This window comes from Centrocercus urophasianus, unplaced genomic scaffold (assembly GCF_019232065.1).
Source record: "Centrocercus urophasianus isolate 14NV4802_14NV808 unplaced genomic scaffold, USGS_Curo_1.0 seq_36, whole genome shotgun sequence".
NCBI classification, from domain to species: Eukaryota; Metazoa; Chordata; class Aves; order Galliformes; family Phasianidae; genus Centrocercus; species Centrocercus urophasianus.
In genome coordinates, this window is record NW_024884933.1 from 6,504,296 (window position 1) to 6,530,090 (window position 25,795).

The 25,795-nt window shown below is 46.0% G+C and overlaps 1 protein-coding gene and 1 long non-coding RNA gene across 2 annotated transcripts in view; one reads left to right on the forward strand and one right to left on the reverse strand.

The window, feature by feature from the left end:
• Nucleotides 1-24,770, forward strand: part of LOC122167333 (calmodulin-binding transcription activator 1-like) — a 124,925-nt gene extending 100,155 nt beyond the window's left edge. Inside the window, exon 5 of the mRNA XM_042831826.1 lies at nucleotides 24,425-24,770. Coding sequence (XP_042687760.1) covers nucleotides 24,425-24,616 — 192 coding nt within the window. The 3' untranslated portion in view covers nucleotides 24,617-24,770. The remainder of the gene's footprint in view (nucleotides 1-24,424) is intronic.
• LOC122167285 lies at nucleotides 10,643-15,765 on the reverse strand. The gene is made up of 3 exons (XR_006171001.1): nucleotides 15,639-15,765; nucleotides 12,689-12,835; nucleotides 10,643-12,530 (listed from the first exon to the last, which is right to left on the reverse strand). It is a non-coding gene; the product is annotated as an uncharacterized LOC122167285 (long non-coding RNA).
• Nucleotides 24,771-25,795: the final 1,025 nt, after the last annotated feature.

Genomic DNA, 25,795 nt, shown 5'->3' on the forward strand with positions numbered 1-25,795 from the left:
AGAGCAGGAGGTCACTCTCCTTTTATACCCCTAAGGAAGGCATTTCCAACTTCAGGACTTTATCCAGAAAACAGATTGGATGTTTTATGCTAGAGGGTAGGGCAAATCTGCTGCATATGCTTTAAAACTGCATCCATGGCATAGAAGAACCAACAACACCTACATTGAAAATGAATGTTTGTGATATTGTAAAATGAATTCAGCCCAAGTTAATAGGATCCTGTTTTCTCTCCAGGCATCTCTGATCTTGGCTCAGTTCTCCAGACTGCATATGTATGCATGCAGTATCTGCAAGCATCCTGCAGAACGCAGAGCACAGCGCGCATCCATCAGCGCTGTCACGTCAGTGCTGTGGGCTGGGGCTCCAGCCTCATGTCCATCAAAGCAGTCTAGCACCCTGTCTGAAGTGCTGGGGGAACATTTGTACCTTAACGACTCTACATTCTTAGTGACTGCATTTCAGCACCACAACTCATGTTTCAGAGAGATGACATCCCAAAATACCATCCCTTAATGGGCCACAGTGGTGGTACGGCCTACATGCAGGATGTGCTGCGTGGAACGTCATTAACTGTAGAAAGGCGGCAGTGTTGAGGTGAGGGAGGGGCGGTGCTGGGTTAACAGGAGCCCACATGCAGCTCCGTTCCCTGACTTTTCCCTTGCACGGTGTTGTCCTTGTGTTCCTGTGTGTGAGGACCTGTCAGCAGCAAGGTGTCCCTGCGGAAATAAATGCAGTATGAGAGTACAGGGGGCTGCTGGCATGACCTGCAGAAATGTCTCCAGGAAGACAAGTTAAGTGGCACTGAGCTGGCCTTATGTTCCCCTGGGACAAGGGAGAAAAGCTTCTGAAGTTTGCCTCGAACACCTTATTTGTGAAGTGGCAGCTGGAGTTTTCCTGTTTCTCAGCTTTAAGCCTCACTGGCAGCAACTTGAATTCCAAGTTGTGATTGCTGGTGCTCTCCTTGGCGCAGGTGGTGACCAACCAGCCAGTTGGTAATGAATAATGCAGTGGGTCCAGGGCTGCAGAGGGATGGAGATGTGGTCAGAGAGGTCACAGAAAGTATTGTCAGGGCCCAAACACTGAACGGAGCTATAGCAACTTGATTAATTGACCAAATTAGAGAGGCTTTGACCTGCCTCTTAGAAGCTTAATGAATTAGTTGATTAGTGATGGAAAGTTGTTTCATGCAGAAAAGCTGAGAAGGTCAGCAGTCTCCAGAAAATGACCTGCACTGAAAAGTGCCAAACCATGCTTTTGGGCAAACTGTTTTTCTCACTCATGTGGTGAATGAGATTTCCAAATCCTGTGCAAAGCAGGTGAAGAAAGAATGCATTAAAATCCTGCACATCCTGCCATCCTTGCCACTTCTTTTCTAGCACCCAATGGTGGCGAAACTTGCTTACTCACTCAGGACTCACGCATTCCTATTTCCAGCCTTCTTCCTTCCTAAAAAAGAAAAGAACCTCTTCATTTGGTGTGCTGATGTGTTTGAAGAACTTGCTGCCCTCCAAAAACTGGAGGCCCACTCTGTCATCTTCTTGGTAAGTGCTGCTGGGCAGGAATTTCAGAGCTGAGGTTAGAGGAAGGTTGCTGTAATGGTCCTCAAACCCAATTTAGTTAATAAAGCAAAATTCTCTAAACTGAAAATAGAATAGAAAATAGATAAAGTAACTGCAGTCTGTTGTACCTTGTCAGCGCACACTCGTGGCAGTCAGACCTTCACTCAGAGCTGCCCATAGTGCGTGTCTGGGTTTGGAAGCTTTGGTGCAAACGATGCTGCAGGTCTGCTTTTTGTTTGGCACGCTGCCGTGGAGCGCTCACAGCTTTGGGTCATTCGTGCTGAAGATAACGGTTCTCTGTAGGGATGCTGAAGTGCAACGGTGTGCGTTTGGGCTCCTGCCTGTGGTGAGAATTTTGGGGGATAAAAAGCACAGCTGAGATTCAGTGCAGGATGGCTGCTTCAGATCGGAGCTTCGGTGTCACTCAGACAGATGGAAGAAAGCCATGGGAAAACGTGCCTGGGTGAGGCTGCTGGCTCTGGGAGGGTGCTCAGAACGGAGCTGATCTGTGGGAGAGCTGGAGGTGACCCAGCAGCACTGCTCTGCCTCCCGTTTGGTTTCAGGGATGTGCCCGAAGCACAGGGAAACACTGCTGGTTCCCTGAAGACACTCAGGTGTGGTTTCTAATCAGGAGCCGAGGAAAAAGGGGCTGCTGCTATTAGCATTTTGGAGCTTGCTAATTACAAGCAGTTGCACTTCTAAAATGAGTTTCCATTTACATTTTTGCCAAAAGGCAGCTGTGAAAAAAGCCCTTGGACTAAAATATCTCCTTGGGGGGTAAAGCAACCTCCAGGATATTTTAATGGATTCTTGTCAAATTACAGATCAGAATAAATCCAAGCACTCCTGGAGACCAAATGTTTCTTCTTAAACTCTCCAATAAAGAACAGGATTGATCCAGAAATGCCACTTGTGATTTAAAAGCTTAAACGTAGGGACGTCAGGATGTAATTAGGAACCGATGATTTTTCTTTTACTTATTCTTTGTTGCTGGAGTGACAGCATGGCACCTCCGAGTGCCTTTCGCAGTCGCCAGTGACTCGCTGCAGGCTCTGCTTACCTGCACATATGGGAAACCCGAGCCAGGGACACCCTTACACTGCCTGCTTCTGCACTGCTTGCTGTCTGTCGCTGCCACGGCCTCCTCAAGGTGACTGCTGCTCCCCTCTCTGCATCGAGAAAGTTATGGAGCAGATTATCTTGGGTGCTCTCGGCTGGGCTGGCGCAGAAACTTAAGGCAGCGGTGGGAGGAGCCTGCTGTGTCCCAGGGGACTCCCCCTCCACCAGTCCCATGCCCTGGGCTTTGTGTTGTTTTTCCTTCCGAGGAAATACAGACACTGAGAAGTAATGAATTGCAGTAGCTCCCTACTGAGCCACAGAGATGAGTTCAGCCCTCACCGAATCTTGATGCTGGGCTGCCTTCCCCCCCTGCATTGAGCCTCATTAGAATGTATTTAGGGACAGTCGCTTCTCACCCACCTGCACACACAGTGTTAACTCTGTCCTTGCTGATGCTGAGCACAGCACAGGGACTGCCTTTGTCCACAGTGCTCTCTCCCCCAGGAGGCAAAACTCTTTTGGAGAAAGCTGTGTGTTCTCTTTTCTCCTCTAACGCAGGTTGTTCAAATCAGGACTTGCCACTTGCTGTCCTGTAGTGGGATCGGTGTTCTCTCAAGGAAAGCCACCAAAAACGCAGTGCTGTTTGCAGAGTAAAGGTAGTAGCCAAAGTCAGTCTGGCAAGTCAGTCAGCGTGGGCTGCTGCCGGCTTTCTGAACTCAGATGTACAGGAGTGAAAAGTCCAGAGCTGCTGCTGTGACTTGAAGAGGCCTTTTAAGGGGATCTCCTTTGGAAGGCAATCTTGCAGCAGTTGTAAAATTAAATTTCAGGCAAACTGCATCCATTCTGTTCGAGATGAATTCTTCTGGAAATTCCACCTTCCAGTATCCGGGGTATTGCTTTGGAAGTTAACGCCTTTATTTCTCAAACAGAACATGAGCCTATAAATAGAAACAGCACTGTGAGTTCAGATTTCAGCTGAAATTGCTGATGTGAAGGATGGGAGAGGCAATCTTTGAAAATGATAATGCTCATCCCACAGCTGGAAGAATGACACTGTGCACACAGAGGTGTAAGAAGGCCCAGACTCTTTTTTTTTAATGCATTGCAGCTCTTTTTAAGGACCCCCTGCTCCGTTCTCCATCCCAGCCTTGCACGGAGGTTGCGCATTTCTTCTGTTCATGCTTTCTATGTTGAACGTGAATAGCATTCCATTTCCCCGTGCCTGAGGCTCTCTGCACGTTGCAGATTGTTATTTCTTGTTAGCAAGGAGATGCTTCCATTCTGCCCTGTGATAACTGTGGACAGAGGTACGCCCTTGTTGTTGGCATGATGCTGACGTGGTGCGTTGTGTGCTTTACATGGGCATGCACAGCTTTAGCTGCTCCTGGGACAGTTGGAACATCATGGTACAGTGAATGGGTTTCCTTAGAGGTGAGAGGCAAAGAAAATGTGTCAGCATTTCAATCTGAACTGCACTGAAGGACTTTGCTGAGGTCGTGGAGGGGTTACATGAGCATAATGCCCAGCGCCGCTCGGATTTCACTTTTTATGGAGTGAGAAATGTCTGCACTGGGAAATCCGTCAGTGTCAAGGAGAGGAGCAGAAACCAGGTCAGGGTAAGTGGTCCCCCGCTTCCCATACTTCAGCTCAGTGACTCCATGTAAATTTTCATTTTTGTCAGGATGCTGAAAATGTCTGTGAATGCTGTTCATGGCAGCAGTGGTCACGGAAGTACTGAACGATGCATCCCTCCAGGAGCTCTTCATTCCCTTAGTGAAGCTGTGGGTGCACAGCGCAGCTCGTCCTGTCCCACAGGCCCTCACATCCCTCCTGCCCTGCAGCACATCGCCGGCAGTTTCCTTCCTGGCCTGGCAGCATTGAGCATCCTTGTGGAGTCCTTCATCCATCACTGTTTTTGTAATGCTCCTCTGGTGGCACAAGGAGCCTTTGCCAAGGAGTAAATGAGTTCAAAGAAAGAAAGGATTACGTGACCCCAGTGCTTTGGAAGGGATTAGCAGGGACCGCTGCTGTCCGGTAGGGAGCATGGAGACCATTGGTACCACAGAGCAGCTTTTGCTGGAGTGGCTGGAGTGCCTCTGCTGTCTGCCTGCTGTCCTGAGCCCTGCTGTGCTCCCAGCTTCATTACTGGCTTCGTTAGCAGCTTCCCAGAGGTGTGGAGGAAGCAAAGTCTTGGTGCTCATACTCTTAGTTTGTGCTGCCTTGGCAAGTTTTTGAAAGAGAGATCTGCATTAGGCAGCTGTTACTCAGCATATCCTATGGTATTTTGCCCTGGATTGAATGCATCAAGGTACGAAGATATTTAATTCAGCACTTTTTCTGCGTACTTTGGAGGCATCGCCCCTTGCCCAGGACCATCGCTGCCCCCTCCCACAGGAAGCCGGGAGACAAAATGCACCAGGCACTGCAGAGGGATGTGGTGACCCTGGCGGGCAAAGCTGCTGCCTTTGGGAAGGATTTTTGTAAGGCCCTTCCCCTGCCCTGCCCGAGCTTCCCCCGCAGGATCTCCCTGCTCACGCAGTCTTGAAGAGTGAGCGTTGAGATGCCCTGATTAAAATTTAATGAGGCTCGATATTACGAGGGCCCTTTGGTGTCAGCCCTGCATTCATCAGCAAATAAATAACTGAGCTGGCGGTGCGGGGCTGAGCCCCCTCCCCACAGCACCGAGCCCAGCTCTGCGGGATCCCAAACGTGGGGAGCGGCTCAGGCCAAGGTGGGGAGCTCAGAGCTGTTCGTGTTCCCTCCGGCATCTGCTGGAGCAGGGGTTCCCTTTTATTTGTTATTTGCATACTTTAGCCATTGGAATTGAATTTGTGCCCATTAAAACTAAATTAGCGCTGCCTGGAATTTTAAGTAGGCTCTGGCAGAGCAGCCCATTAACTCTAACGGAGCGGCTTCTGCAGATCCTGGCTCTGAACCGGGTGCACAACTGACACTGGAAACTGCAGCCAAAGGAGATCTATGTGTTCTTGGGGGCAGTCGGAGAGCTGATAGCAGATATGGTGCCTTGTGGTTTCTGCAAGCAGTCAGTGTGGCACAGAGCTGGGCTTCGTAAAAGGTGTGGTGTAAAATTGTAACCGAATCACTCGCAATCCCTTCCTTTCAGCACTACGTTGTCTTTCATGTTTTCCCAGTTCTTTTTGTATCTCTACTCCTGGCCTCAACTCCTTCATTCCAGTCACCTCATTTCTGCTGAGCTGAACAGCAAAGCACAGCAGTTGCAACCTGTGCTAAAGGTACAAAATGTATTGCGCAGAAAACTACACACGGTTAAAGAATACTTCGTTGTGTTCATTTTTACTTAAAATTTCTGCTGTTTATTGCTCAGCTGACATTTGTCATATGTGCAGTGTCACCGTTGGAAGCCCCCTGAAACGATGGTGTGATTTCCAAACTGAGTGCCAGGCGCACTGAACAGCCCCACACGGCCCTGGGGTCCCCGCCTGTCGGTCGCTGTGTGGCTGATGTGGGCTTTGCCCATCACCGCTGCTTTCCCACTGGCTTCCATTCCCACTTCCTCCCACCCCGTGTCCCCATCCCAGCCACCAGAGGCCCCTGTTGGGTTGTTCATTCCAATCCCGGGAAGCATTCAGGACTCCGGTGGCCTCGCCAGCTCGGGCAGCACTCCTTGCCCAGCAGCTCTGTGAGTAGGTAGATGCTAGATGTAAGGTTTGCTATTAAAATTGCTTTTGTTCAAGAGTCTTTAATGAGAAAAGAGCAGATACACCTGAACAAAGCAGCAGGTCTTGATTACAAAGATGTAGATTCAATTTAAAGCTAATTTTTCGCTGAAAAAAACCACATGTTCAACCAGCCAAAGATAGAGCATAGTTTGTAAGGCAAAGCTTGGCTGCCTGTTCCCAGCAGCAGCCAGGATCCCTGGATTCTATTGGATTATATATTGGATGTTCTTCATGATTATTAAATAAGTGAATGGAGCATCACGCTGATGTTCTTCCAATGTTCCATCCTTCTCAGCAGTCCCTGCTCCAGACGTTTCCAGGCACGCTTCCATCGGGCCCTCGTGTTGGCTTTATTTTGCTTGGCTCTGTGCACAGGTCCGTACATCAGCAAAATAACTGGGCAGTGTCCTTGTTTGAGCCCTGAGAAATGGGTCAGCAGCATATAGAGGCAGCCATCCGCTTTTTTGGACTTCTTTGCCAGATCTGGGCTTCTGTGCTCCTGGAGTGTCCAGAGAAGCACTGTGCAGAGCTGATGGAGGTCTGGTGCTGCCATGGGGCAGAGGCTGGGAAGCGGCGCTGGGACGTGGAGCAGCACGGAACAGAATGCGACGCGATGTAAAGTGGCCAACACGACTGCTGTGTAATTGCTTTGAATCCAATTAATGCTGCCTGAGTAGATGTTAAGAATTATAAAGAGGAATAAAGAGTCTGAGCTTGTCACTGAAACTACGATAATATTCCTTCAAAGAAGGCATATTTGCAAACATTATTAATTACCTGGGGAACAGTTCAGTGTTTAAACTGAATTAAGGGGAAATGCTTTTCTGTGATTTCGGATTTGACTGAGAGATTACAGTACCCTCCAATAATGGAGCCTTTCTTCATTATAGACCTGCCAGCCAAATGCAGAGATTGTCTGCACGGAGTCCCCCACCCCCAAAACCGATTTCCCAGAAAGGATATTAGCAATCAATTACCTGGGGCCAAAAGAGCTTTCAGAAATGTTTAGCACAGGCTCCTGTAATCAGAAAAACACAGGAGTGTGTAACAAAAATCTGGCTGTCTCAGTTTGGATGAACATTTGGCTTTAGGATGAGTTAGAACCTTTTTGGCTTTGATTATTTTTGGTGTTGCTTTGTGGGGCTCTGCAAAGCCACTGCAAGAAGGGAACACTGAGCTGGGAGAGGCAGCAGAGACGTGCACAGAGCAGTCCAGTGACCACAGTGCCCTCCTCAGCCACGGCGCTCACTGGTTCATTGCAGTCGGTTGCATTGGAGTTGGTCTAGATGACCTTTAAGGGTCCCTTCCAGCTCCAGTGGTGCTACGATTCCAGGAAATAGTGCAGTTTTTTTCTGCTTGGAGGGGGCAAACACCTCCAGCTTTGCAGGGATCTCCGCACCTGAAGGGCTTTAGAGCTCTAATTGCTCCAATCAGAGCCCAGCTGTGGGACTCCTTTTATAAGCCCTGACCTTGATTAGCACCCAGCTCTCAGGGGAAGGCTTGGCAGATGGAATGTCCATTGCTTTGGAGTGTGGGCTTTGTGTCTCTGTGTGAGGCTGACATGAAGGGCTTTTTCTTAAAGAAACGTGGTGTTAGTTCTCATGCGAACTGCATTTGAAAATACTCTAAGAAGGTATTTGCCAGTTTGTTCAGCTGTGAGCTGGTGATGTGGCAGAAAAGGATTTCAAACTTAGCATGAAAATAACATCTTCCTTTGGCTGTGGAGTTGCTGCTGTCACCAGAAGGTAAGTTTTATTTTAATTCTAAAGTGGTAAAAAAGGCAGTCAGTTGGGTAGTGTTTGTAGCTGTGTGTGAGGAGCCTGCAATAATGTTCCCTGAATTGCTAAGCAACTGTGGCCCATTTGCTCGCATGGAACAAATTGAAACTTTGATTTATCTATTTGTTTTGCAGCTAATGCTGGGGCTTCATTACTCCCTTCCCTTGGGGCATACTCCCACATGCTCAGACTGGAAATTAACTCTTCTTACCAAAAAACATGTATGGCTTTCTTCTTCATTTTGAAGGAATATCCAGAGGCTTAATGTCATGCTTGCTAGCTGTGTTTGTACGTGGCTGTGGGCCGTGGAAGAAAACATGGAGTCTGCCTACCTTGGGCTGCTAAGTGACGGTATTGCAGGTCTGATCCAGGATGTCATTTGAGCTTCATGTGCCATCTATAGGTCTGTGATGTATGCTGCTTGTAGCTGTACCAAAGCCAGTTACTGGGAGATTCGCCGATAGTAGCAGGCAGAAAGGTGAATTCAGCAGCAGTACAGGCAAATTTTAAGTGTTTCTCAAATGCAAGTGAGAAAACGAAGTGGTATCCCCCAAAGCGAGCAAACAGCGGGTGAGTAGGGGAATGCAAGTATTAAAGGACAGCAGAAATCTGCTTAAGAAGAGCTAGATCTTGTGCGCAGTTGCCACCTATGTTCAAATTTCTGTCTCATAGAGGTAGAACACAGTGGTCTTACTCTTGCAAAACTGCATAAATACTTGGTCACAGCAGCCCTGGTGAATGGAGCTCTTGCTTCCCAGCGCTGTGCTCACCAGACGTATCTAAACCCAGATTAGTGAAACAGGGTTACTTTTAGGTGTAAGTAAGTGTGGTCATGGCACAACTCTTTTGCTTCTTTAGTGAGTCTGTGGTTATCCTGCAGCTTGCTGGAGGAGTGAAGCCCTGTGACTTGAACTGTGATTTGCTTGGGAACTTCCAAGCATCCCTGGGTGTAATCAGTGTTTAAACTCTGGTGAGTTGAGATGCATGGTCTCTATTGTTAGCGTTCATAGGCATCCCCTAACCCAGACAATATTGTCTATTTAAACTTTCTTAAACTGGAAATACAATGCATCTAAAATTAGCTGATCTGTGTTGAAAAGAAAAAGTTATAGTAATGCAATATAGTGCTTAATTTGAGTGAATATTTTGTTATGAGCTTGGACGTGTTCTCATACGGAGTGTAGGTAAGGTTTGAACATGAGATTTTGGGTTTTTTTTGGCTTAAGAAATATCCAATACCAAAATGCAGGAGATCTCCTAATTCCAGGATGCTCCTCTTCTCCTACACCCCCCTCCTATATCCAAATGATCTCAATGAGGTGATCTGTTAGCCCACTGCTGGTGATATGAACTTGTTGGGTCATTTTCTGCCCGGAGTCTGGGCACTTCTCCATTGGTGGCTGATGTTTTCCATAGGCAGATGGGAATCAGATTGTAGCAAATCTACAGGCAAACAGATTTTGTTTGAACTGAGGCTATGGGTTGTGGCAGCTGTGGGATCCTCCTCTCATAGGGAATGAGGCTGGGGCTCTCTCACAGCTGCTTCAAATGCCATCTTATTTTTAGTTGTCATCTGGACTTGGATCTTAGCTCCAGAAATACCCACAGCAAAATAGCTTCAGGTCTTCTTTTTGCCTTTTCCCTTAGAAACACAATGAACTTTTCTGCATCTGTTCTGCCAATCCCTCGCAGTGCTGCTCTCTGCTCCCCCAGCTCACGATGCAAAACAAAACTGCTGTGTTTCTGAGGTCCTGTGCCATGCACAAGCTGCAGTCCCTCAGCTAGCTGATCTTGGACTGCACTTTTCTGTGCCTTCCAGGTAGCTTTGCTCTTCAAAATTTCTCCATTAGGCTTAAAGGAAATGCAAATAGGAAATCTGAATAGAAGGAGCAAAGAAGATATATCAGGTTTGAGGTTTCTGGCATAATAAATTAGGTAATAGAGGCAATTGATTTGATTGTCTAGAACTTCCATCGTGTCAACAAACAAAAAGAAATATTTGTTCATTAAGCCAAAGCTGTGTACATGATTATTTTTTCTTTAAAATTCATGTAAGTGCTGCTCATCCTGCAGTTTCCTTTTGCACTAACTGTGCAATCGAGCTTCTAGGCTGTGCTTCAAATAGCCATCCCTCACACGCAAAATGCATTATTAACATGCACTTAAGCAAAACCCAGCAAATGGCTCCTCAGAGCTGGCTGCCTCTGCTCGTATCAAAGGCAGCTAGCTGCTAAAATAGAGGAATTAAATATGAGATTATTTAAGGCTCAGTTAACTGTCTCCTGTTCGCTGTACCTCAATGTAAAAATGATATAGGAAGGCAAAAGTGCCACGTTTCTTGGCTCATCTAAGAGCAACGCGTAGTTCTTCTGCGAAGCAGGTGTGATGTGATCTGCAGAACATTTTATCCAGTGACTGATTGGTGTCTGGTATGTCGTTTGGACGTGCCAGAGTGTGGGAGGACGTGATGTTGCAGTGTGGGACTGGGGCATCCCATGTGTGGAGTTCTTAACTGAGGCATCCAGCAACACTTGCAAGGCACAGAAAAACTGGTCATCGTTTTTCTGTATTCAATCAAACCATATAGATAATTATCACTTGGGTTTATTTAAGTAAAAACAGAGCTGCTCTCGTAGCTTTACCAACAGTATGTTGTCAGAAAGGACGTTCTAGCAAAAACGTTACCATCTTAGGAGGACGCCCCTTCTGCCACATTCTGTTGGCAATCCTGAAGAACCTCCTTATAGTCAAAACAAAGCTTCAGTAGTGTCTGAGTATGGCTTTGTATCTTATGGGAAAGGTGAGCTTGCTTCTTGCCTGTCACATTACTTTAAAGAAACATCAGTTATTCCATAATGGGAATTAATAACCCATATTCTGTTTGATGTTATGTCCTGTTAGTACATGAGTATTACATGCGCTGCCTATCCCAGGGCAGCTCTTATGAGTTGATAAATGGTGACATACTTCTGTTTGCTTTCCTTTCCCATGAGGAGGTCTCAGTGCTGGTGGAGATGCTCTTTGTGCTTTGGTCACAGCATCCAGGATCACGTCTGCCCCAGAGGTGCTTCTCAGAGCCACCCAGTGGAACACAGACCTTCCTGTGCAGCTGGCAGCTGTGTGCTCCTTCCCTTCTCAGAAAAAAAAAACCAAAACACACACCATGAGCAGAAAGTTGGACTGGTCTTCCATCACATTGAGTCTGTTATCCATTGATTCCAGCTGCGAAACCAGGGCAAGGAACATACATTGATGCTGTACTCTTTCTAAATCACAATCAAGCTTAAATTCTTTTTATTCTTCACTGTAAACCTGCCCTACAGTGGGTTAGTGGATCAGAGCAGATTTGCTGTGTATTATTTATAGGTTATTTCCTTTTCGTTCTTGCTGCTTGGCTGGATGCTGCTAAAGAGGACTCCATGTTCCAACAGTCTTGTTTTGCTGTAACTTTTAAACTATTTTTGTCCACAGGAATCCCATCTCCCTAGTTCCTTTCTCAGCACACTGAGTACTGCTGAAATGCTTTCAGGGTGTGCGATGCTGAGAGCTAACCGTGATGAAGAACACCAGGCTGTTTTGTTAGTGTGTGAGCCCAGCAGTGCTGCAGCCCCAGCTCTGCTCATGCAAAATGAGCAGCCACCCAGCACAGACATCATCCTGCTCTTCTCCCAGGGCCAGCATGCTTCAGAGGACATACTGTAACAAAAAGGCTGTTTTCCTCTGCCAAGAGGATGGCCTGAGTACTGCTACAAAGCACTGCTGCCCTTTGAGCCAGGTGACCATTGGGACACCAGAAACATTTGTGGCAGAAGCAAACGGACAGTTTTGGCTACAAAGGAGTTTGAATTCTGCAGGTTCCAGCATCCAAACCAAGCTGTCCTCTCAGCAGAGCATAGCAGGCATCCTCAGGATGTCCAAGGAGCTGAGGATTTTTCCTAATTTAAAACCCCTATCAGGTCAGGAGACTCCATGTAGCCAGGTGTGACAGGTAGGATAGGGCTGCATCAGTTATGGACCCCTATTTCTTTTGGTAGCGGAGGCAGCGCACAGTTGGCCTGCAGAAAGTCATTGTGAGAGGCCTGTGGATGGATACTGAGCAAAAATTAACACATCAGCCCTGCTAATGCTGCTTTTGCACTCCACGTGGCTGATGTCTGGGGTGCTGCAGGTAGGCTGGTTTTGAGACAAGGGTTCTCTTCTTGAGGAGACAATTCTGAGTGATGCTGTCTGAAGTCAGAGCGGCTGAGGTCAGCTGCTTCTGGGGCAGCCGTTGTGCTGTTCCCACTGCCTCAGAGCTGGGTGGGAAATGGTCGCCCTGCGCTGGTGCTTGAGTGCTGTGCTGGGCTCTGTGCCCCTCAGGGCTTCTGCTGTGCCATAGAGGGGTTGGATTCTGATCTCCTTCTGCCAGGTCTGACACCTGTGTGCAGTTCTCCTGAAACAGAACCAAAAAGCAGCTGCAGTGCTCCTCCCTCACACCATCCCTCCATAGCAGACTGGGCAGATGACTCCCCCAGCACTGCAAAAATCACATTTTTCTCAAGATAAGTATTTGAAATATTTTGGCAAGCTGGCTGTCACCGGTACTCTTACCTTTTAAGCCAAAGTGTTGCTGCCTCCTGTGCTATGGTTGGGGTGGTTTGTGGTCTCGGAGTTCTTGTGGTGATGCCTCTTGTAGGGCTGTGTGAATGCAGACTGGGACCATTTGCAGTTCTCAGGTGCAGGTTCAGGCTGCCTGTTCTGCCGAGCAGCAGTTGGAGGATAAAGGCTTTCAGATCTGATGGCTTTTGGTTATCAGACAGCAAGGTAATAGCTAACAGTGCAAAGCCTAAATCTGGCCTATGAAAATAAATGAGTTCTTTCTAAAGTGCCTCAGTGCTGAGACGCATCTAAATCAGATTGTTTGGCGTGGGGTGGTTCTCTGCCACTGGGCTGGGAGCTCCTCTTAAACATTAACTCTGTGCGATGCCTGAGCTGAATACCCTTCAGAGCTATTTAAGATGTTCTCTGTTCCATTGTGGTGATATGTTTCTAAATTGTACATTAAACTTAGCAGGGCGAGTAATGCATCACAGCTTCTCCATGTCAGGCTTAATATTACGTATTCAGCTGCAGCTTCATGTTTATGGGGAGGAGGCAAATGCTGTCCCTCCTCCTCATTTACCCCTGGGCTGAGGGAAGCAGCCCTGGGTTCCCCCCAGGCTGCTGAAGCACTCTGTGCTCCAACACGTGTTCAGCTCTGTCTCGTCTTCACCACGAGCTCATTTGCCATAGAGGAAACGGTATAACTTTGGGTCTGAGAGTGGAGTGCTGCCTCTGATGAAGGCAACGCTGCTTTGTAAGACCAAGGCACACCATGCTTGGATGTCTGTGAAAGAGTTTTCCAGGTGAAGGATACCTAGAAAATGGTGTTTTCCATCAAAACCACCTTTCTTTTCTGTGGATTTTGGGTGCTTTGCTGATTCTGTGTGCTAGTAAATCAGCCAAACCATCCAAAGAACCTCAGATGCCTCCCCAAAAGGCAGCACGCAGGCAGGATGTTCAAAGCGATTCATCAGCGTTGACTTGTAGGTAACGAGGGACCAGTCGGATGGCTGCTGTGATTTGAGGTGCTCCAGGAAAAACAGGTAATTTGCTGCTCTTCCTTGCCAATAGGGCTGAAGACTGATAGTATTTGGTTAAGTGCAGCTTTAAAATTGAAAACCAAGCAATTTTATTTCAGTGGCTTTTCAGCATGTTGTGCAGCAAGAGACAGCTATAAAGAAGTGCATCTGTTTCACATGCTGCGTGTAACGTGGAGGCACTTTTTGGTGAAATTACCAGGTTTTGTTGTAATTCTGTTCTCGTTTCTTCCCTCAGATGAGCAGCACTGTGTCTGTAGGTGCTGGTGATTGAGTCTCTTTCTAGAATTGCTGTAGTTCTTCTGAAATGTTGATGTTATGCAGGGAAGACAAAAAATCTTGGTTTGCTTTTCTCTCTCGCCATCTCTTTGGTTACATTTCCTTTAAGTAATTGGCTCCCAGGGAAGCAGTGAGAATATCCATTGATGCTGCCACTGCTTTTATCTCCATTGGTCTTAATGCACTGCCCCACTTGATCTCCCTGTTTCTTTGTCCAATCCCAGCTCTTAACATGCAGATGGTCTGCACCACTGGTGCTTTTTTCCAGCTGTCCTTCTACAGTGTTCCATCTTGTTTTGTTCTTACATATACACAAGTAATTCGATGCATTCAGCAGGTTGCAGCTCTACTCCTGAGTCCTCCTTCTGCCATTTTTTCTCTGCCTTCATTACAGCTATCAGTAAGCAGGTGTGACAGTCAGTGTTGCTCTTTCAATACACGCAGTTGCTCACATGTTTTTAGCACCTGAGCATTTTATTCTGAGCAGCAGTCAGCTTTTTCATCCTTTCACCTGCTTATGTTTATACTTCTGTAGCAAAATGCTGCATGTTTTCAGCAAATTTAATCAGTGTAATTATGTGTGATTTCCAGTGTCAGGTTCAGCTGAAGCACCCATTTAGGGCTGTGATTAGCCCTACCAGGATCAGCAAGGATGGAGACCCTACCTGTGCCTAGAACTTTGAAATACACCATTAAAACTATTCATAAATTGAATATTTCCTCCGAACCACCACCTCCAGCCAAACTGAACTGAAAATTGAATAGGAACTAATTGGCAGTGCACCTTGTTTGTTATAGATTGCCTCTTTGCTGTTGTTGGCAGAGGCTGCCATTATTAAGGTGGCAGGAGGGCACTGAGCTGGAAGTGGGTATTTAGGAATGAGATCTCTGAACCTTTACTTGGCTTTAGCAAATCATTTCAGCCATGCAGCTTTTCAGAGCGTTTTAAGGACGTTTAGCTCCAAGCAATTAATACACAATTTGAGCTCTTTAGAAAGTGTGGTCATAGAGAAACAAAGTTCCTGCCTTGTGTTTTAAAAAAAAAAAAAAAAAAAAAAAAAAAAGTTCAGATCAATTAAAACAATTTGCTTTGTTGTTAATGATTTCAGACTGTTGTAATTTATAGGTAAATAAGTGACTTCAAAAGCTCATTTACTCAGTGAGTGTACAGAGGAAATGTTAACAAGCTCTTGGATAGATTAAGTCTGGAGTTTGGTAACAGACTGCAAAGCATTTAGAGTGGGCTCACAGCACAGACTGAAGGATTCCAACTTTCAGTGGGTAATTAAAGCTACTCATCAGGTTTTCAGCATTGAGAGAAATGCAGGTAATGAGAAAAGTCACCTGTGGAATTTAACAGTTTTGTTAAGGTCTCACCCTATGGACAAGTCTGATGCAACTTTGGTTTGCCTGCATGGTAAAAGAGGCTGTCACATGCCAGGGACAGCTAAATCTGTCAAGCTCCACACCGTTTTCCTTTATTAGTTTTATTGGTTTTATTGCCTGCCTTGTGCTCTGAGGGATGATGGTTGTTCAGTGTCAAGAACCTGGAAAATCATTCAAGCTGACAATGCTTTCTAGATTTCATTTTTCCTTGTGTCTCTATCTTAAAAGGAAAAAAAAAAAAAAGATTGAGAACTTACCTTCAAATTCTTGGGTCTGCTTTTGTTGCCACCCAAATATCACAAAATTACAATGGTGTGCGCCTGTAATCCTTATAATCCTGGTCGGTGCGATGAATCCCTGCCATGTGAGAAGCTGTGCTTTGCTTTTCAGTGAGCATTGCTGATATCACCTTGATGAGATAAGTCCTCCCCACTTGTCTAGCCAAAGGGCTGCTGGTGAGGATTGCAGGGGCTGGCAGCAGATGGTGTGTGCAAGTCGGGGGGAAGGAAAAGCAGTAAATGTGGAAATGCACGGAGCTCACAGTCGGGGTAGCAGAGGGCATTTCTGGTCCTGGGATTTCAAAGAATCTTCTCCATAAGCTTTTCATTCCTCAGAGTTACCACTTTCTTAGGTACTGCTTTGGATGCATGAATGCCTAAGTTGAAAAAAATCCCTTTGATCCGTGCTCACTTTCCCCAGCATTTACAAACTTAAAAGCACTTCAGTTAAACTTTAATTATTCCCATGTCTGGCACTGGATGTTCTGACTACTGCTTCTTTTTTGGGATGTCTCGGAAGATACTGCTCTGTGTGTGTGTGTAGCTGAGACCAGCAGCAGCTAGGTGAGATATTCATGCCTTGCCATGTGAATGGTCTGTGTCTGTTAGTAAAGCTTAGAGGAAAGCCATGGGGGGCTGAGAAGCGGAGACCCACATCCCAGCCCTGCACACTGCTCCCCATCCCCAGCACCTGGCCAGCACGAAGCTGGTGACACTGGTGTGCCACAGCCTCCAATGCTCCATATCTGATGAATGTGCTCTCACTGCTTAAAAATCTAATTGGTCGCAGCTTCGACATCTGTCATCCATTCAACCTGAGCCCAAGGGCTAAACAAAGCTTGCCTTCTTCTGTTTAAATAACGCGGCTTTTGAGGTTATCGGTGTCCTGTCATCTGCTAGAAAGTCACCAGGCTGCTCCCATGCAGTGGATTTGAGACTGATGTATTACACCGAAGGTGACTTACTCTGCTGTAGTCGGGTTGTAGCACCCCTTCTGCTCATTGCAAATAATAACAACAGTATCTTTGGCAGCCAAGTTTCTTGCTCTACCTTGGGAGTTTGAGGCAGGGCAGGGCTGGATATCCAGCGTACCATTCACTTCTCACGGTGTCTGACAGCCCTCTCCATCTGGGAAAGATCAGATTGCAGGCTAAAAGGAGTTGGGGAAGTGAATCTGTGAGTGCAGTGCTGTGAGGTGTGGGCTGGAGCTGCTTGTGGGTCGCAGAGCCATAGAATTGTACTCCTGGAAGGGAGCACAGGGACACGGTAGCTTTCTGAAAATGTTAATGTTCCTTAGGATACACTTTGTATTAATATTCTGTGTCACCTGTATTCTGTGATTAGGCTTCTGTGATAAAGCAGTGTTCTAGATCTTCTAATGAAAGAAATGCGCTGAGGACCAAAACTTCCTTATCCTCGCAGTTCTCGAACCTCCCTGTGGCCCAGGAGGCGCAGCTCTCTGCGGAGCTGAGCGTTTGGCTGCTGGAAGCCTTTGCTGAGGGCTGCGTTCCTGCAGGCACAGCTTGTCCTGCTCGCACCCCTGGGAGTTCAGCACCTGTGCTGTGATCAGCAGAGGGCCCAAACCATTGCTAGGTGCCTGTTGGTGGTGAGTTCAGCAGCTGAAGCCCAAAAGCTTCCCTGGAGCATCAGGGAGCCCCTCACACTGAGAAGCTCCAGCACTTGGTGCATGGAGCAGCTTTCAGAGTGGTGCTGGGTAACTTGGTATTCCCAACTACTCACCAAGTGTAAGGGAAGAATCTAGAACAAACCGTCTGCTGGATTATTTATCTTTTTCCTTTGAAAGTAACTTCAGTGACTTTTTGTATCGCTTGGAGCAGGACTCTCCTTGTTTAATTACAGTAGTATATGCTTTCCAGTGCTCTGGGGCTTACTCCCCACCCTTGATGAAACTGGCAGATGTTTCAGGCCCACAGACAGAACCCATGGCTGATCTTGCTGCTGAGTGCTTTAGCATTACATGATCGTGAGTGTCCCCTGCTTGGCAAGCACAGCTGTCAGTGGAGCACATGTGGGAACTGGAAGCCTGTGCTGGGAATTCCACAGTGCATTCCTGTAGCCTAGGATGCTACTCTTAGATAATTCTTCGTTTGCACTCTAACACGGAGTAGAGAAACAAAATCTGATCAGAAAGTACTAGAGATCTTCTTAAAGGAAGCCCCAAAGGCCAAGAGCCAATGCGATTATAAAGGACTCAAAGTCCTTGAAAAGGTACGATGAGGAGATAACTGCTCACCTTAACAGGTCAGAGCAGCATAACAAAGCTTTGATGAGGTTCGCGTTTCCTTTTAAGATTTCAAGGCATCCACTTGGGAGTCTTAAAAATATGTACAGGAAGCCCAGAGAGCTAGATTCAGTCTAACAGCCTACAGCAGGAGCTCTTAGATGCTAATCTCTGTTTGTTAATCTCTTCAGTCTGGGGAAATGCATGACTTCTGAGTGATACTGAAGAAGAAGGAAGGGTATCTAACAGTTTTTCTCTTGCAATTCAGAAGAAATTCAAGTCTGATGCTTCTTTGCCCTAGGATTCAATGTTTCCAATCTAAATGCTCCATCAGTTCCCTGCTGGTTGCTCTGAGTCCTTTTAGGACATCATGCCTTACAAGTAAAGGCCAGCAATTGGAACGACTTCCACCTTGAGGAAGGTGACAGCACCTCTTTGGCATTGCAGTTTGGCACATCGCTGCCACCCGTCCTGGTCTTGCTCTCTGGTGACATCTCCAATCTGGGTAGCACATCTTTGGTTCAACTCTTTATTTATTTACCTGAACCTTCGATGCAAAGTAAAGTTAGATTCTAAAATGAAAAATGTGTACCACAAAGGAGAACTTTGGACTCCTTGACACTGGGCGTTACTTCTGTCTAGAAAGATTACAAAGGCACAACAGAACTTTCAGTAAATGAACTCTGTTATATAGCAGTGCCATAAGGGTTGCACCACAGGAACAAAAATATCGCAGGACAATCAAAGCAAACATTATGAAAGCACTCTCAACATTACTGATGCTCTTCCCCTGGGAATTGTATTACCAGTCACTGATATCAAAGGTAACAAATTTAAAGAAGCTATGAATGACAGAGCCCTCAGAGCCTGACCAAGTATGAAAGTAAAAAGGACTCGTTGGCTACTATGTACCATGCAGGCAGTGTGGAGCATTAAATGCATTTATCTGCCATTGCTCCAGGCAGGCATTGAGATAATGCATCCTCCTCTGATAGGGGTGCATGACCAGAGTTGTGTGGGCAGGGTGTCCGTGGCACCCTGTGAAATGTGGAGCTGCTTGCTTTCTGCCATCCAACCCTCACACGAACCCTTGGGCAAGTCCTTCATCCTACCTCTGCTCCTATGCACTGAGACTCTTGTGCTGCTGCTGCAGAACATATACAGCTTTGGAGAGGCAATTGGCTTCCAAATGCTTTTGAAGCATTTGCATGCATACAAAAATAGCTTTTAGCTCAGTGATGCTTTAGGAACGGCGCTGGGGGACAGCATTTCTCTGGAGGGAAAGCTTTATTGTGAGCTGGGTGCTCCTCCTGAGGTTTTCTCTTTTCGTATTTTGAAATGTCAGCTTCCTATTTCTTGGTCTGCCTACAACTGTACCATTTAAAATGTGTATATATATCTTCAGGTACACATTGAACTGCTCTTAATTCATAGAAATGCATTAATATTTAAAAGTTAATAGAGTTATTGAGGCAAATGAGACCATCAGAGAAAAAACTGCACCATCTGCAAAACAGAATTGGAAGCAGTGCATTCTGTTGTTAAAAACTTGTTTTAAAAAGTGCTCAGTGAATGTCAGTGGAGCTTTGAAATGAAGATTTTTTTGTTTCAGAACAGCTATGATTGCATCTTTGGATTGGGTTAGCTGGGAAAGGGTAGAAGCCACTGGAGGCAGGCGTCATAGTGCTGGAATTTCTGGAAGGTGAGGATGGAAACATTTTGAGTTTAGTTCTGTTTAAACCTGTTTGAAATGTGGTGACTGAATTCACATGCAAAGATTGCTCCAGGAGCAGAGGGAGGAGGAGGAGATTCTGTGCTTCTGGATGATGAAAATAAAGACCTTAGAAATGCCAGTGCAGGGATCTCTGTCTCGTTCCTCATCTAATAGGAGAAATATGGTCTGAACACAGAAGTGAATCTTCAGCAGGGTAAAAGTCTAAAAAGAAGTTGGCACTGCTAAATAACATTTGCTGTCTGAATACTGTTTTTATACACTGGGCTGACAGGCCTTGGTTGGTGCCGATGTTGGGAAGCTGCTTCTGCTGCTGCAGAGCAGAACTGAGCTGCGTCTCCCAGTTCCTGGCAGCAGAAGGTGAGCAGGGGAGCCCTGCCCCGAGTGTGGGGAATCCCTGCGAGTTGGCTTTGCTTCCGAGGATCTGCTGTGCCCTGACTGCAGCCACAGCCTGGGATTGAGGTATTTCTCATAGGATCATAGAATGTCTTAGGTTGGAGGGGGCCTTGAAGATCTCGGCAGGGTTCTGCTGTCCCCATTGGCTGCCCCTGGCAGTTACAGCTCTGGATGGCTAATACCTGCATGATAAAATGAAGTGCCTTTTGTTTTCTGTTGCTTTGCACTTCTTTGTGCTTCGTAATAGCACAGGAGATGTTCTTCTGAAAGGGTCTAGACAACTTAGGAATTACTTCTGCTGGGAACTTTGGAGGCTGTGGAATTACAGCACTCCATTTTCCTACATTCAAAGTGCATATTAAAGAAATGTGATCCCCAGGAGAACTCAAAGGCAGCTCTTTGTGTATAAAATACTTTAAAATATATCACAGTTGATGATGTGTTAGTAAGCGTTTGGGAAAAGCTGTGTTTTTCTAATTCAGCTCTGCTCTGCAGTGGCTCTGTGCCCCCTACTCATTCTTTTGAGACGTAAATTGCAGAACAGTGCAATTACTTTCCTGATTATACTTTATCTTCCCTTACCGAGGTATTAAAGAGGAACCAGGGAGCATATTATAAAACATACAGGCCTATGAAATCTTGATTCCCTTAAAACAATTGCAGGGAAACTCAATCTTACAATTACCTGAGTGTCCAAAATCATTTGTCAGATCTCCCAAGCCCTTCACAGTCTTTTTCCTTGTCTGTGGTGCCTGGAGCTGTGTCAGCCCATTGCCAGTTTCTCATCTCAGAGATGAGTTGATTTAAACAAAATATCTCCAAAGGTTTTGATGTGAGGGACTTGGAGAAGTGCTGGGGTGGGAGTTCTGGGCAGTTCTGTTGGAATCCTTTCGGTTTTGCTGCTGCAATGAAAGATCAATGTATTCTAATGCATCAACTGCCAGGTTGCCTTCTGTAGCAAGGCTTCAACTGGAAATTAGTTCCAGGAGGAAGAAAATGGTGTATTAAAACCAGTGGCCTTGCCTAAAGCCAGCACACCAGCCTCTACATGTTCCTTCTATGCCTGTTGTGCTCAGTGCCCTGTGTGCCTTAAGCTCCAGCTGTCCCCAGCTCCGCCTGCAAAGCTTTGAGAGGAAACTCCCTTAATAGATAGTAGAAGGATCTATCATCTGTATCTCAGTACTTCTGGAAATTGTTTCATTTGTTTGTTTTTAGGTTCTATAGAGAAGATAAGCAGGTTTTCTCAGTATCTCTGGGGTCAGCGAAGCATCGTGTAACGGCTGCCTCTCAAACTGCAGAAACCTTCTGCATTGAATCTCCTGGGTGATAATCTGTTATCCAGTCTGTCCCACAGTGATGGATGAGAGTTGTCTTCCCTGCAAGTTGGGAATACTTTGTGTATTTTGAGGAACACAGAGCAAACTTCATGAACAGCACTCAGAAAAGAAAAACCGTCTTTATAATGTCAGAGATGAAACCAATGGGAAGTTATAATACTTGAATTCACTCAAAGCAGGCAATTATGCAACAAATTCCACAAACGTTGTTCTCTTTTAGTTTCTGCTTTAAGAAGTGGTGGTTGTGTTACATAGAAACCAGCACTCCTGAAGGGAGTTTTTCTCCCTTTTATTTTTCTAGCAGGGAGTACAGTTGCAAAACTTCCCCTCAGCTCAGAGGTATTTCTCCAAATGATGTATTTTCAGCTGTAGTCATTGGTGGTTTGGAAGGCACTGCCATTGAGATTTAGCCTTGAGCTGCTGGTTCCTGTCCTCTCCTTGTCCTGGTGTTTTCCAGCCCCTTAGGAGCTGGAAATGCTTTTCTTCGCATTTTTGTGCTGCTCATCTGCCACAATATTGGAGCTAGAAAAGCCTTTCTTGTTTCAGCTCTGTGTTTGTGCTAATTCCAAAAGCAGTCATGAAAAAGGCTGGTGGAACAAACAATAGCTGATTTACTTGGTTAATTTCAATGGCACAGAGTGGGTAGCACAGGGAGGCTGCCTCTGTGCTCCAGCAATCATGCTGGGAGGTCTGCAGCACCATTACATGCTATTATTACTTTCTGGATAATGTATATATTTTCTCTATAACATAATTTTTTCTCCTTCATTTTTCATAAGAACTGGCACTAGATTAATGGTTAAGCCATAGAAGAAAGGTAACGCCACGCCAGTCTGATTTATTGACCACTTAGTGCTGATGAAGCTGCAAACTAGAGTCAGACAGATGTTACAGTGGCATTTTTCTTTTTCAAAACTAGCAGCTTTTTGTGTTTTTAACCATTTCTTGCACTGACTTCTTCCTGTGCTACAATGCCAGGAGTACTGGGACAAGTCCTTCCATGACCCTAAGGAGAACCTCCTCAGGACAGGATGCCTTGGGGCTCAGCGTGCCAAGCAGACTTGCCCAGTTTGGGGACAGATGGCCACAACTTTGCTTCTGACTTGAGGGAAGCCAAGTAGCTCTGTTGAGGCTGTGTGAATGAAATCACTGACAGCTTTCTGACAGGCACGTTCCCAGCCTGCAGTGTCTGTCTGAGGGCTCCCTGCAAGGCTTCCCTTCCGCCCAGCTGCAGGATTTTTGAGATGCACATCCACCATGCTGGCATGTTTCCTGTATGGCAGTTGCCTTCACTATGGACAGAGCAGGTTTGGTACACCCAGAGCAAGCCAGTTCAATAGGGGCAAGTGAGAGGCTCGACTCAGAGCAAAGTTATGGCAATAAGATGTCTCATCAGTGCACACAAGCAAATATGGGGACTGCGTGTCGTGAAAACCATAATCCATAGCATCATAGGATGGTTTATGTTGGAAGGAACTTTAAAGATCATCCAGTGCCATGGGCACCAGACCCCATCCAGCCTGGCCATGAGCACCTCCAGGGATGGTAACAGGAATGTGTTGAGTTTTCTGATGAGAGTTTTCAAAAATGTGTATTCTCTTAATTTCTATCAGAACACTTTAGTTTACTGCGTAGAACGGCATTTGAGACGGCCTTGCTGTGCCAACCTTGCAGTCAAGTTTTAGATATAGACACTGTGAACAAACCTGTTGGCTCTGTGTTTATTTTATATGCTTTTAATGTCCTGTTATACAAAGTCTAGTGCCAACCCACTGCGGCAGCAGGTTGGGAAGCTCTGCCCCTGAACTGGTGATGAAAACTCACCTGAAATAAGGCTGGCTGCAACGCGTCCTTCTGCTCTTCTTCACAACTTCCCTGAGTGCAAAGAGATGTCTTTCCATGAAATCTCTGAAGCATATTACCTTTTATTACTTCATCATCTAAGTCACTAATTAAGTTAAATTAGCTGATGGAGACTATTTGGGTGTATAGGTAATGGTTTTTATTATCTGGATCTTTTCTGAATTGCACATGAGGACAGTTGTGTGCTGAGGCTTCTTACTGTGCTCCAGTGCTGCTCAGGCTCCCCTTGGCCGGGTGCCTCCACGTTGAGCTCCATCTCTGTGGGTTTCAGAACGGAGTGCTCCCATCAGCTCACCTCTGCAAGCAAATGATGGATCGAGTTCCCAGTGCTGCTCAGAATGGGGCTCTAACATAATTAATGAAACATTAGAGTTTTAATTACACCATTATCCTATTTATTTTTGTAAATAATTCCAAAGCAGTCATTTAAGTTTGTGAACTTAGGAGTAAATGACTTAAGGGAAAGAAATCAGCTTCTCAATCTCATTATTATCTATTGCACAGCATCCCAGGGATGCTGTTGGGGAGCTGGCTGAGTTGTGTCTGTAGATGTGATGATGGTTTATTTACAGGCACTGTGGTCACGCGGTGCTGAGCTCCTGCTGGAATCTCCGCTCTCAGTGGGACGGCGCTGCAGAGCATCAGAGCAGCACTGCGTTTCCTTTCTTTCCCTCAGCTCCTGTAAGAAGTGCATTGGGAAGGAGAGTGGAGCATTAAAGAACTTGTGGGAGGAACCACCCTGCACTGGCCCCAGAATTGCTTTGCAGCAGTGCTGCTAAAGACACCGTCCCCTCCAGTCCCAACCTTCTGCAAATTGCTGTTTTGAAGAATTTGCAGGTTTGCGATGAAAAGACAAAGAAATACAGGCTGGTCTGAGAAGGACCTTGGGGCACTCTGCCATACTGTAGCCCCTTTAGCCAACCTCTTCCCTCCCTCTTTCTGCAGCTGTTCTGAGAAATGTGGCTCTTACTGATGCTTTCAGGTGAACTTCCACGTATCTGAAATAATCTGATGTGGACTGGAACTTTTTCCGTATCTTTTGCAAGAACAGCTGTGATCTCAAGGGAACCTGGTACATCATGCAGTCTAACCATGATGCTCTCTGTCCTCATTTTCATTAGGAAAGCAAGTCCAGAGAGCACCAAGTCAGGTAGAGGTCCAACTACATAACCTGTGTTCTCTGCTCTCCCTGTAGAACCCAGACATCGTGTTGGTGCACTACCTGAATGTTCCTGCCATTGAGGACTGTGGAAAACCCTGCGGCCCTATCTTGTGCTCAATAAATACAGACAAGAAAGAATGGGCAAAATGGACAAAAGAGGAACTCATTGGACAGCTCAAACCCATGTGTGAGTATCTGGGTTATATTTTTCTTCTCTTTGGATGATTAATTTAGAGTACAGTGCCTCTCCCTGCCACTGACCTCTCTGAAGGAGTTATTTGTCACCATCAAATCCGACTCGCATCTACATGCACTTTCTTCCTCATGTATTTTATCCATGTATCAGCTGTCAATTCTTTCTGCATCAAAGTTTTTACTGAGCACCCATTTACGTTCTGTGAGAGCTGCCTAGACTGTCCCAAAAGGGATTATGGTTAAGCTCCCCTCAGCACGCTCCATGCTATGGAAGAAGTATACCTGCAGTCTTATGTTTTTCACGTGCCATTTCTAGGTATCTACTCTCTCTCAAAGGGCCTTTACTACAGTATGACCAAGTAGGGGTCCTTGAAGGGCCCTCTGTGTTTGTGTTTTCTATGTCAGATCAGAATTGGTTGCTGCCATTTATAGGAGGGCTTTGTGGAGCTGAGTATCTTTATCAGCAAGGTGTAGCTGCTGTGAGATGCCTTTCAAGTGCCAACTGTCAAAGGGAAATTCCTGTTGAAGTAAATCTACTTCCTATCCACTACACAACAAAACTGGAGTCAGATGGTTTGGTGATGCAGAACTTCCTTGCAGTCACCCACAGGATGAGTTTTTGTTATACTGTCCAGCTCCCCTGTTCAATGTGGTTTGAAGCTCAAGCTTGTTCTTGAAAGCCCACTTATAGATTTCAGGAATTTCTCCTAATCCAATCTGAAAAAGTAGTGGATAGGATGTATTTCAGGATGGATATCATTCACCATTGTTCTAAACTCTGCAGTGTAAATTAAGGCTGCTAAGGTGTGTAAGGTGTGCAACTCTGTGCACCTCATGCATCCACCTGGAAGCACAGTATTTTCTAAAACATCAATGATATTGTATGGATATATTTTCCCTTGGAAAATATGTCTGAAAATGCATGTGGAGTTGTGCAATGAAAGATAGACTAGGCATAAAGGGAGGTCTCTAATCAAGAGAGCATTAATTGCCGGAGCTGCAGTACCAAATCTAGGTGCTTAATGTGAAGCTACAGTACCAAGTCTGCTTCTGTCCCGCACCCCTTCCCCAGCAGATATTGGTTTCGTGTCCACTGCTGTAAATGCCACTCGCCTCACCAACCAATTTCACTTCCTCATAGATGCCTGAGGTACAGAAGCAAGGTAATTTCCTCGTGCAAACAAAACCCCATTTCTTTTTTTGCTCCCC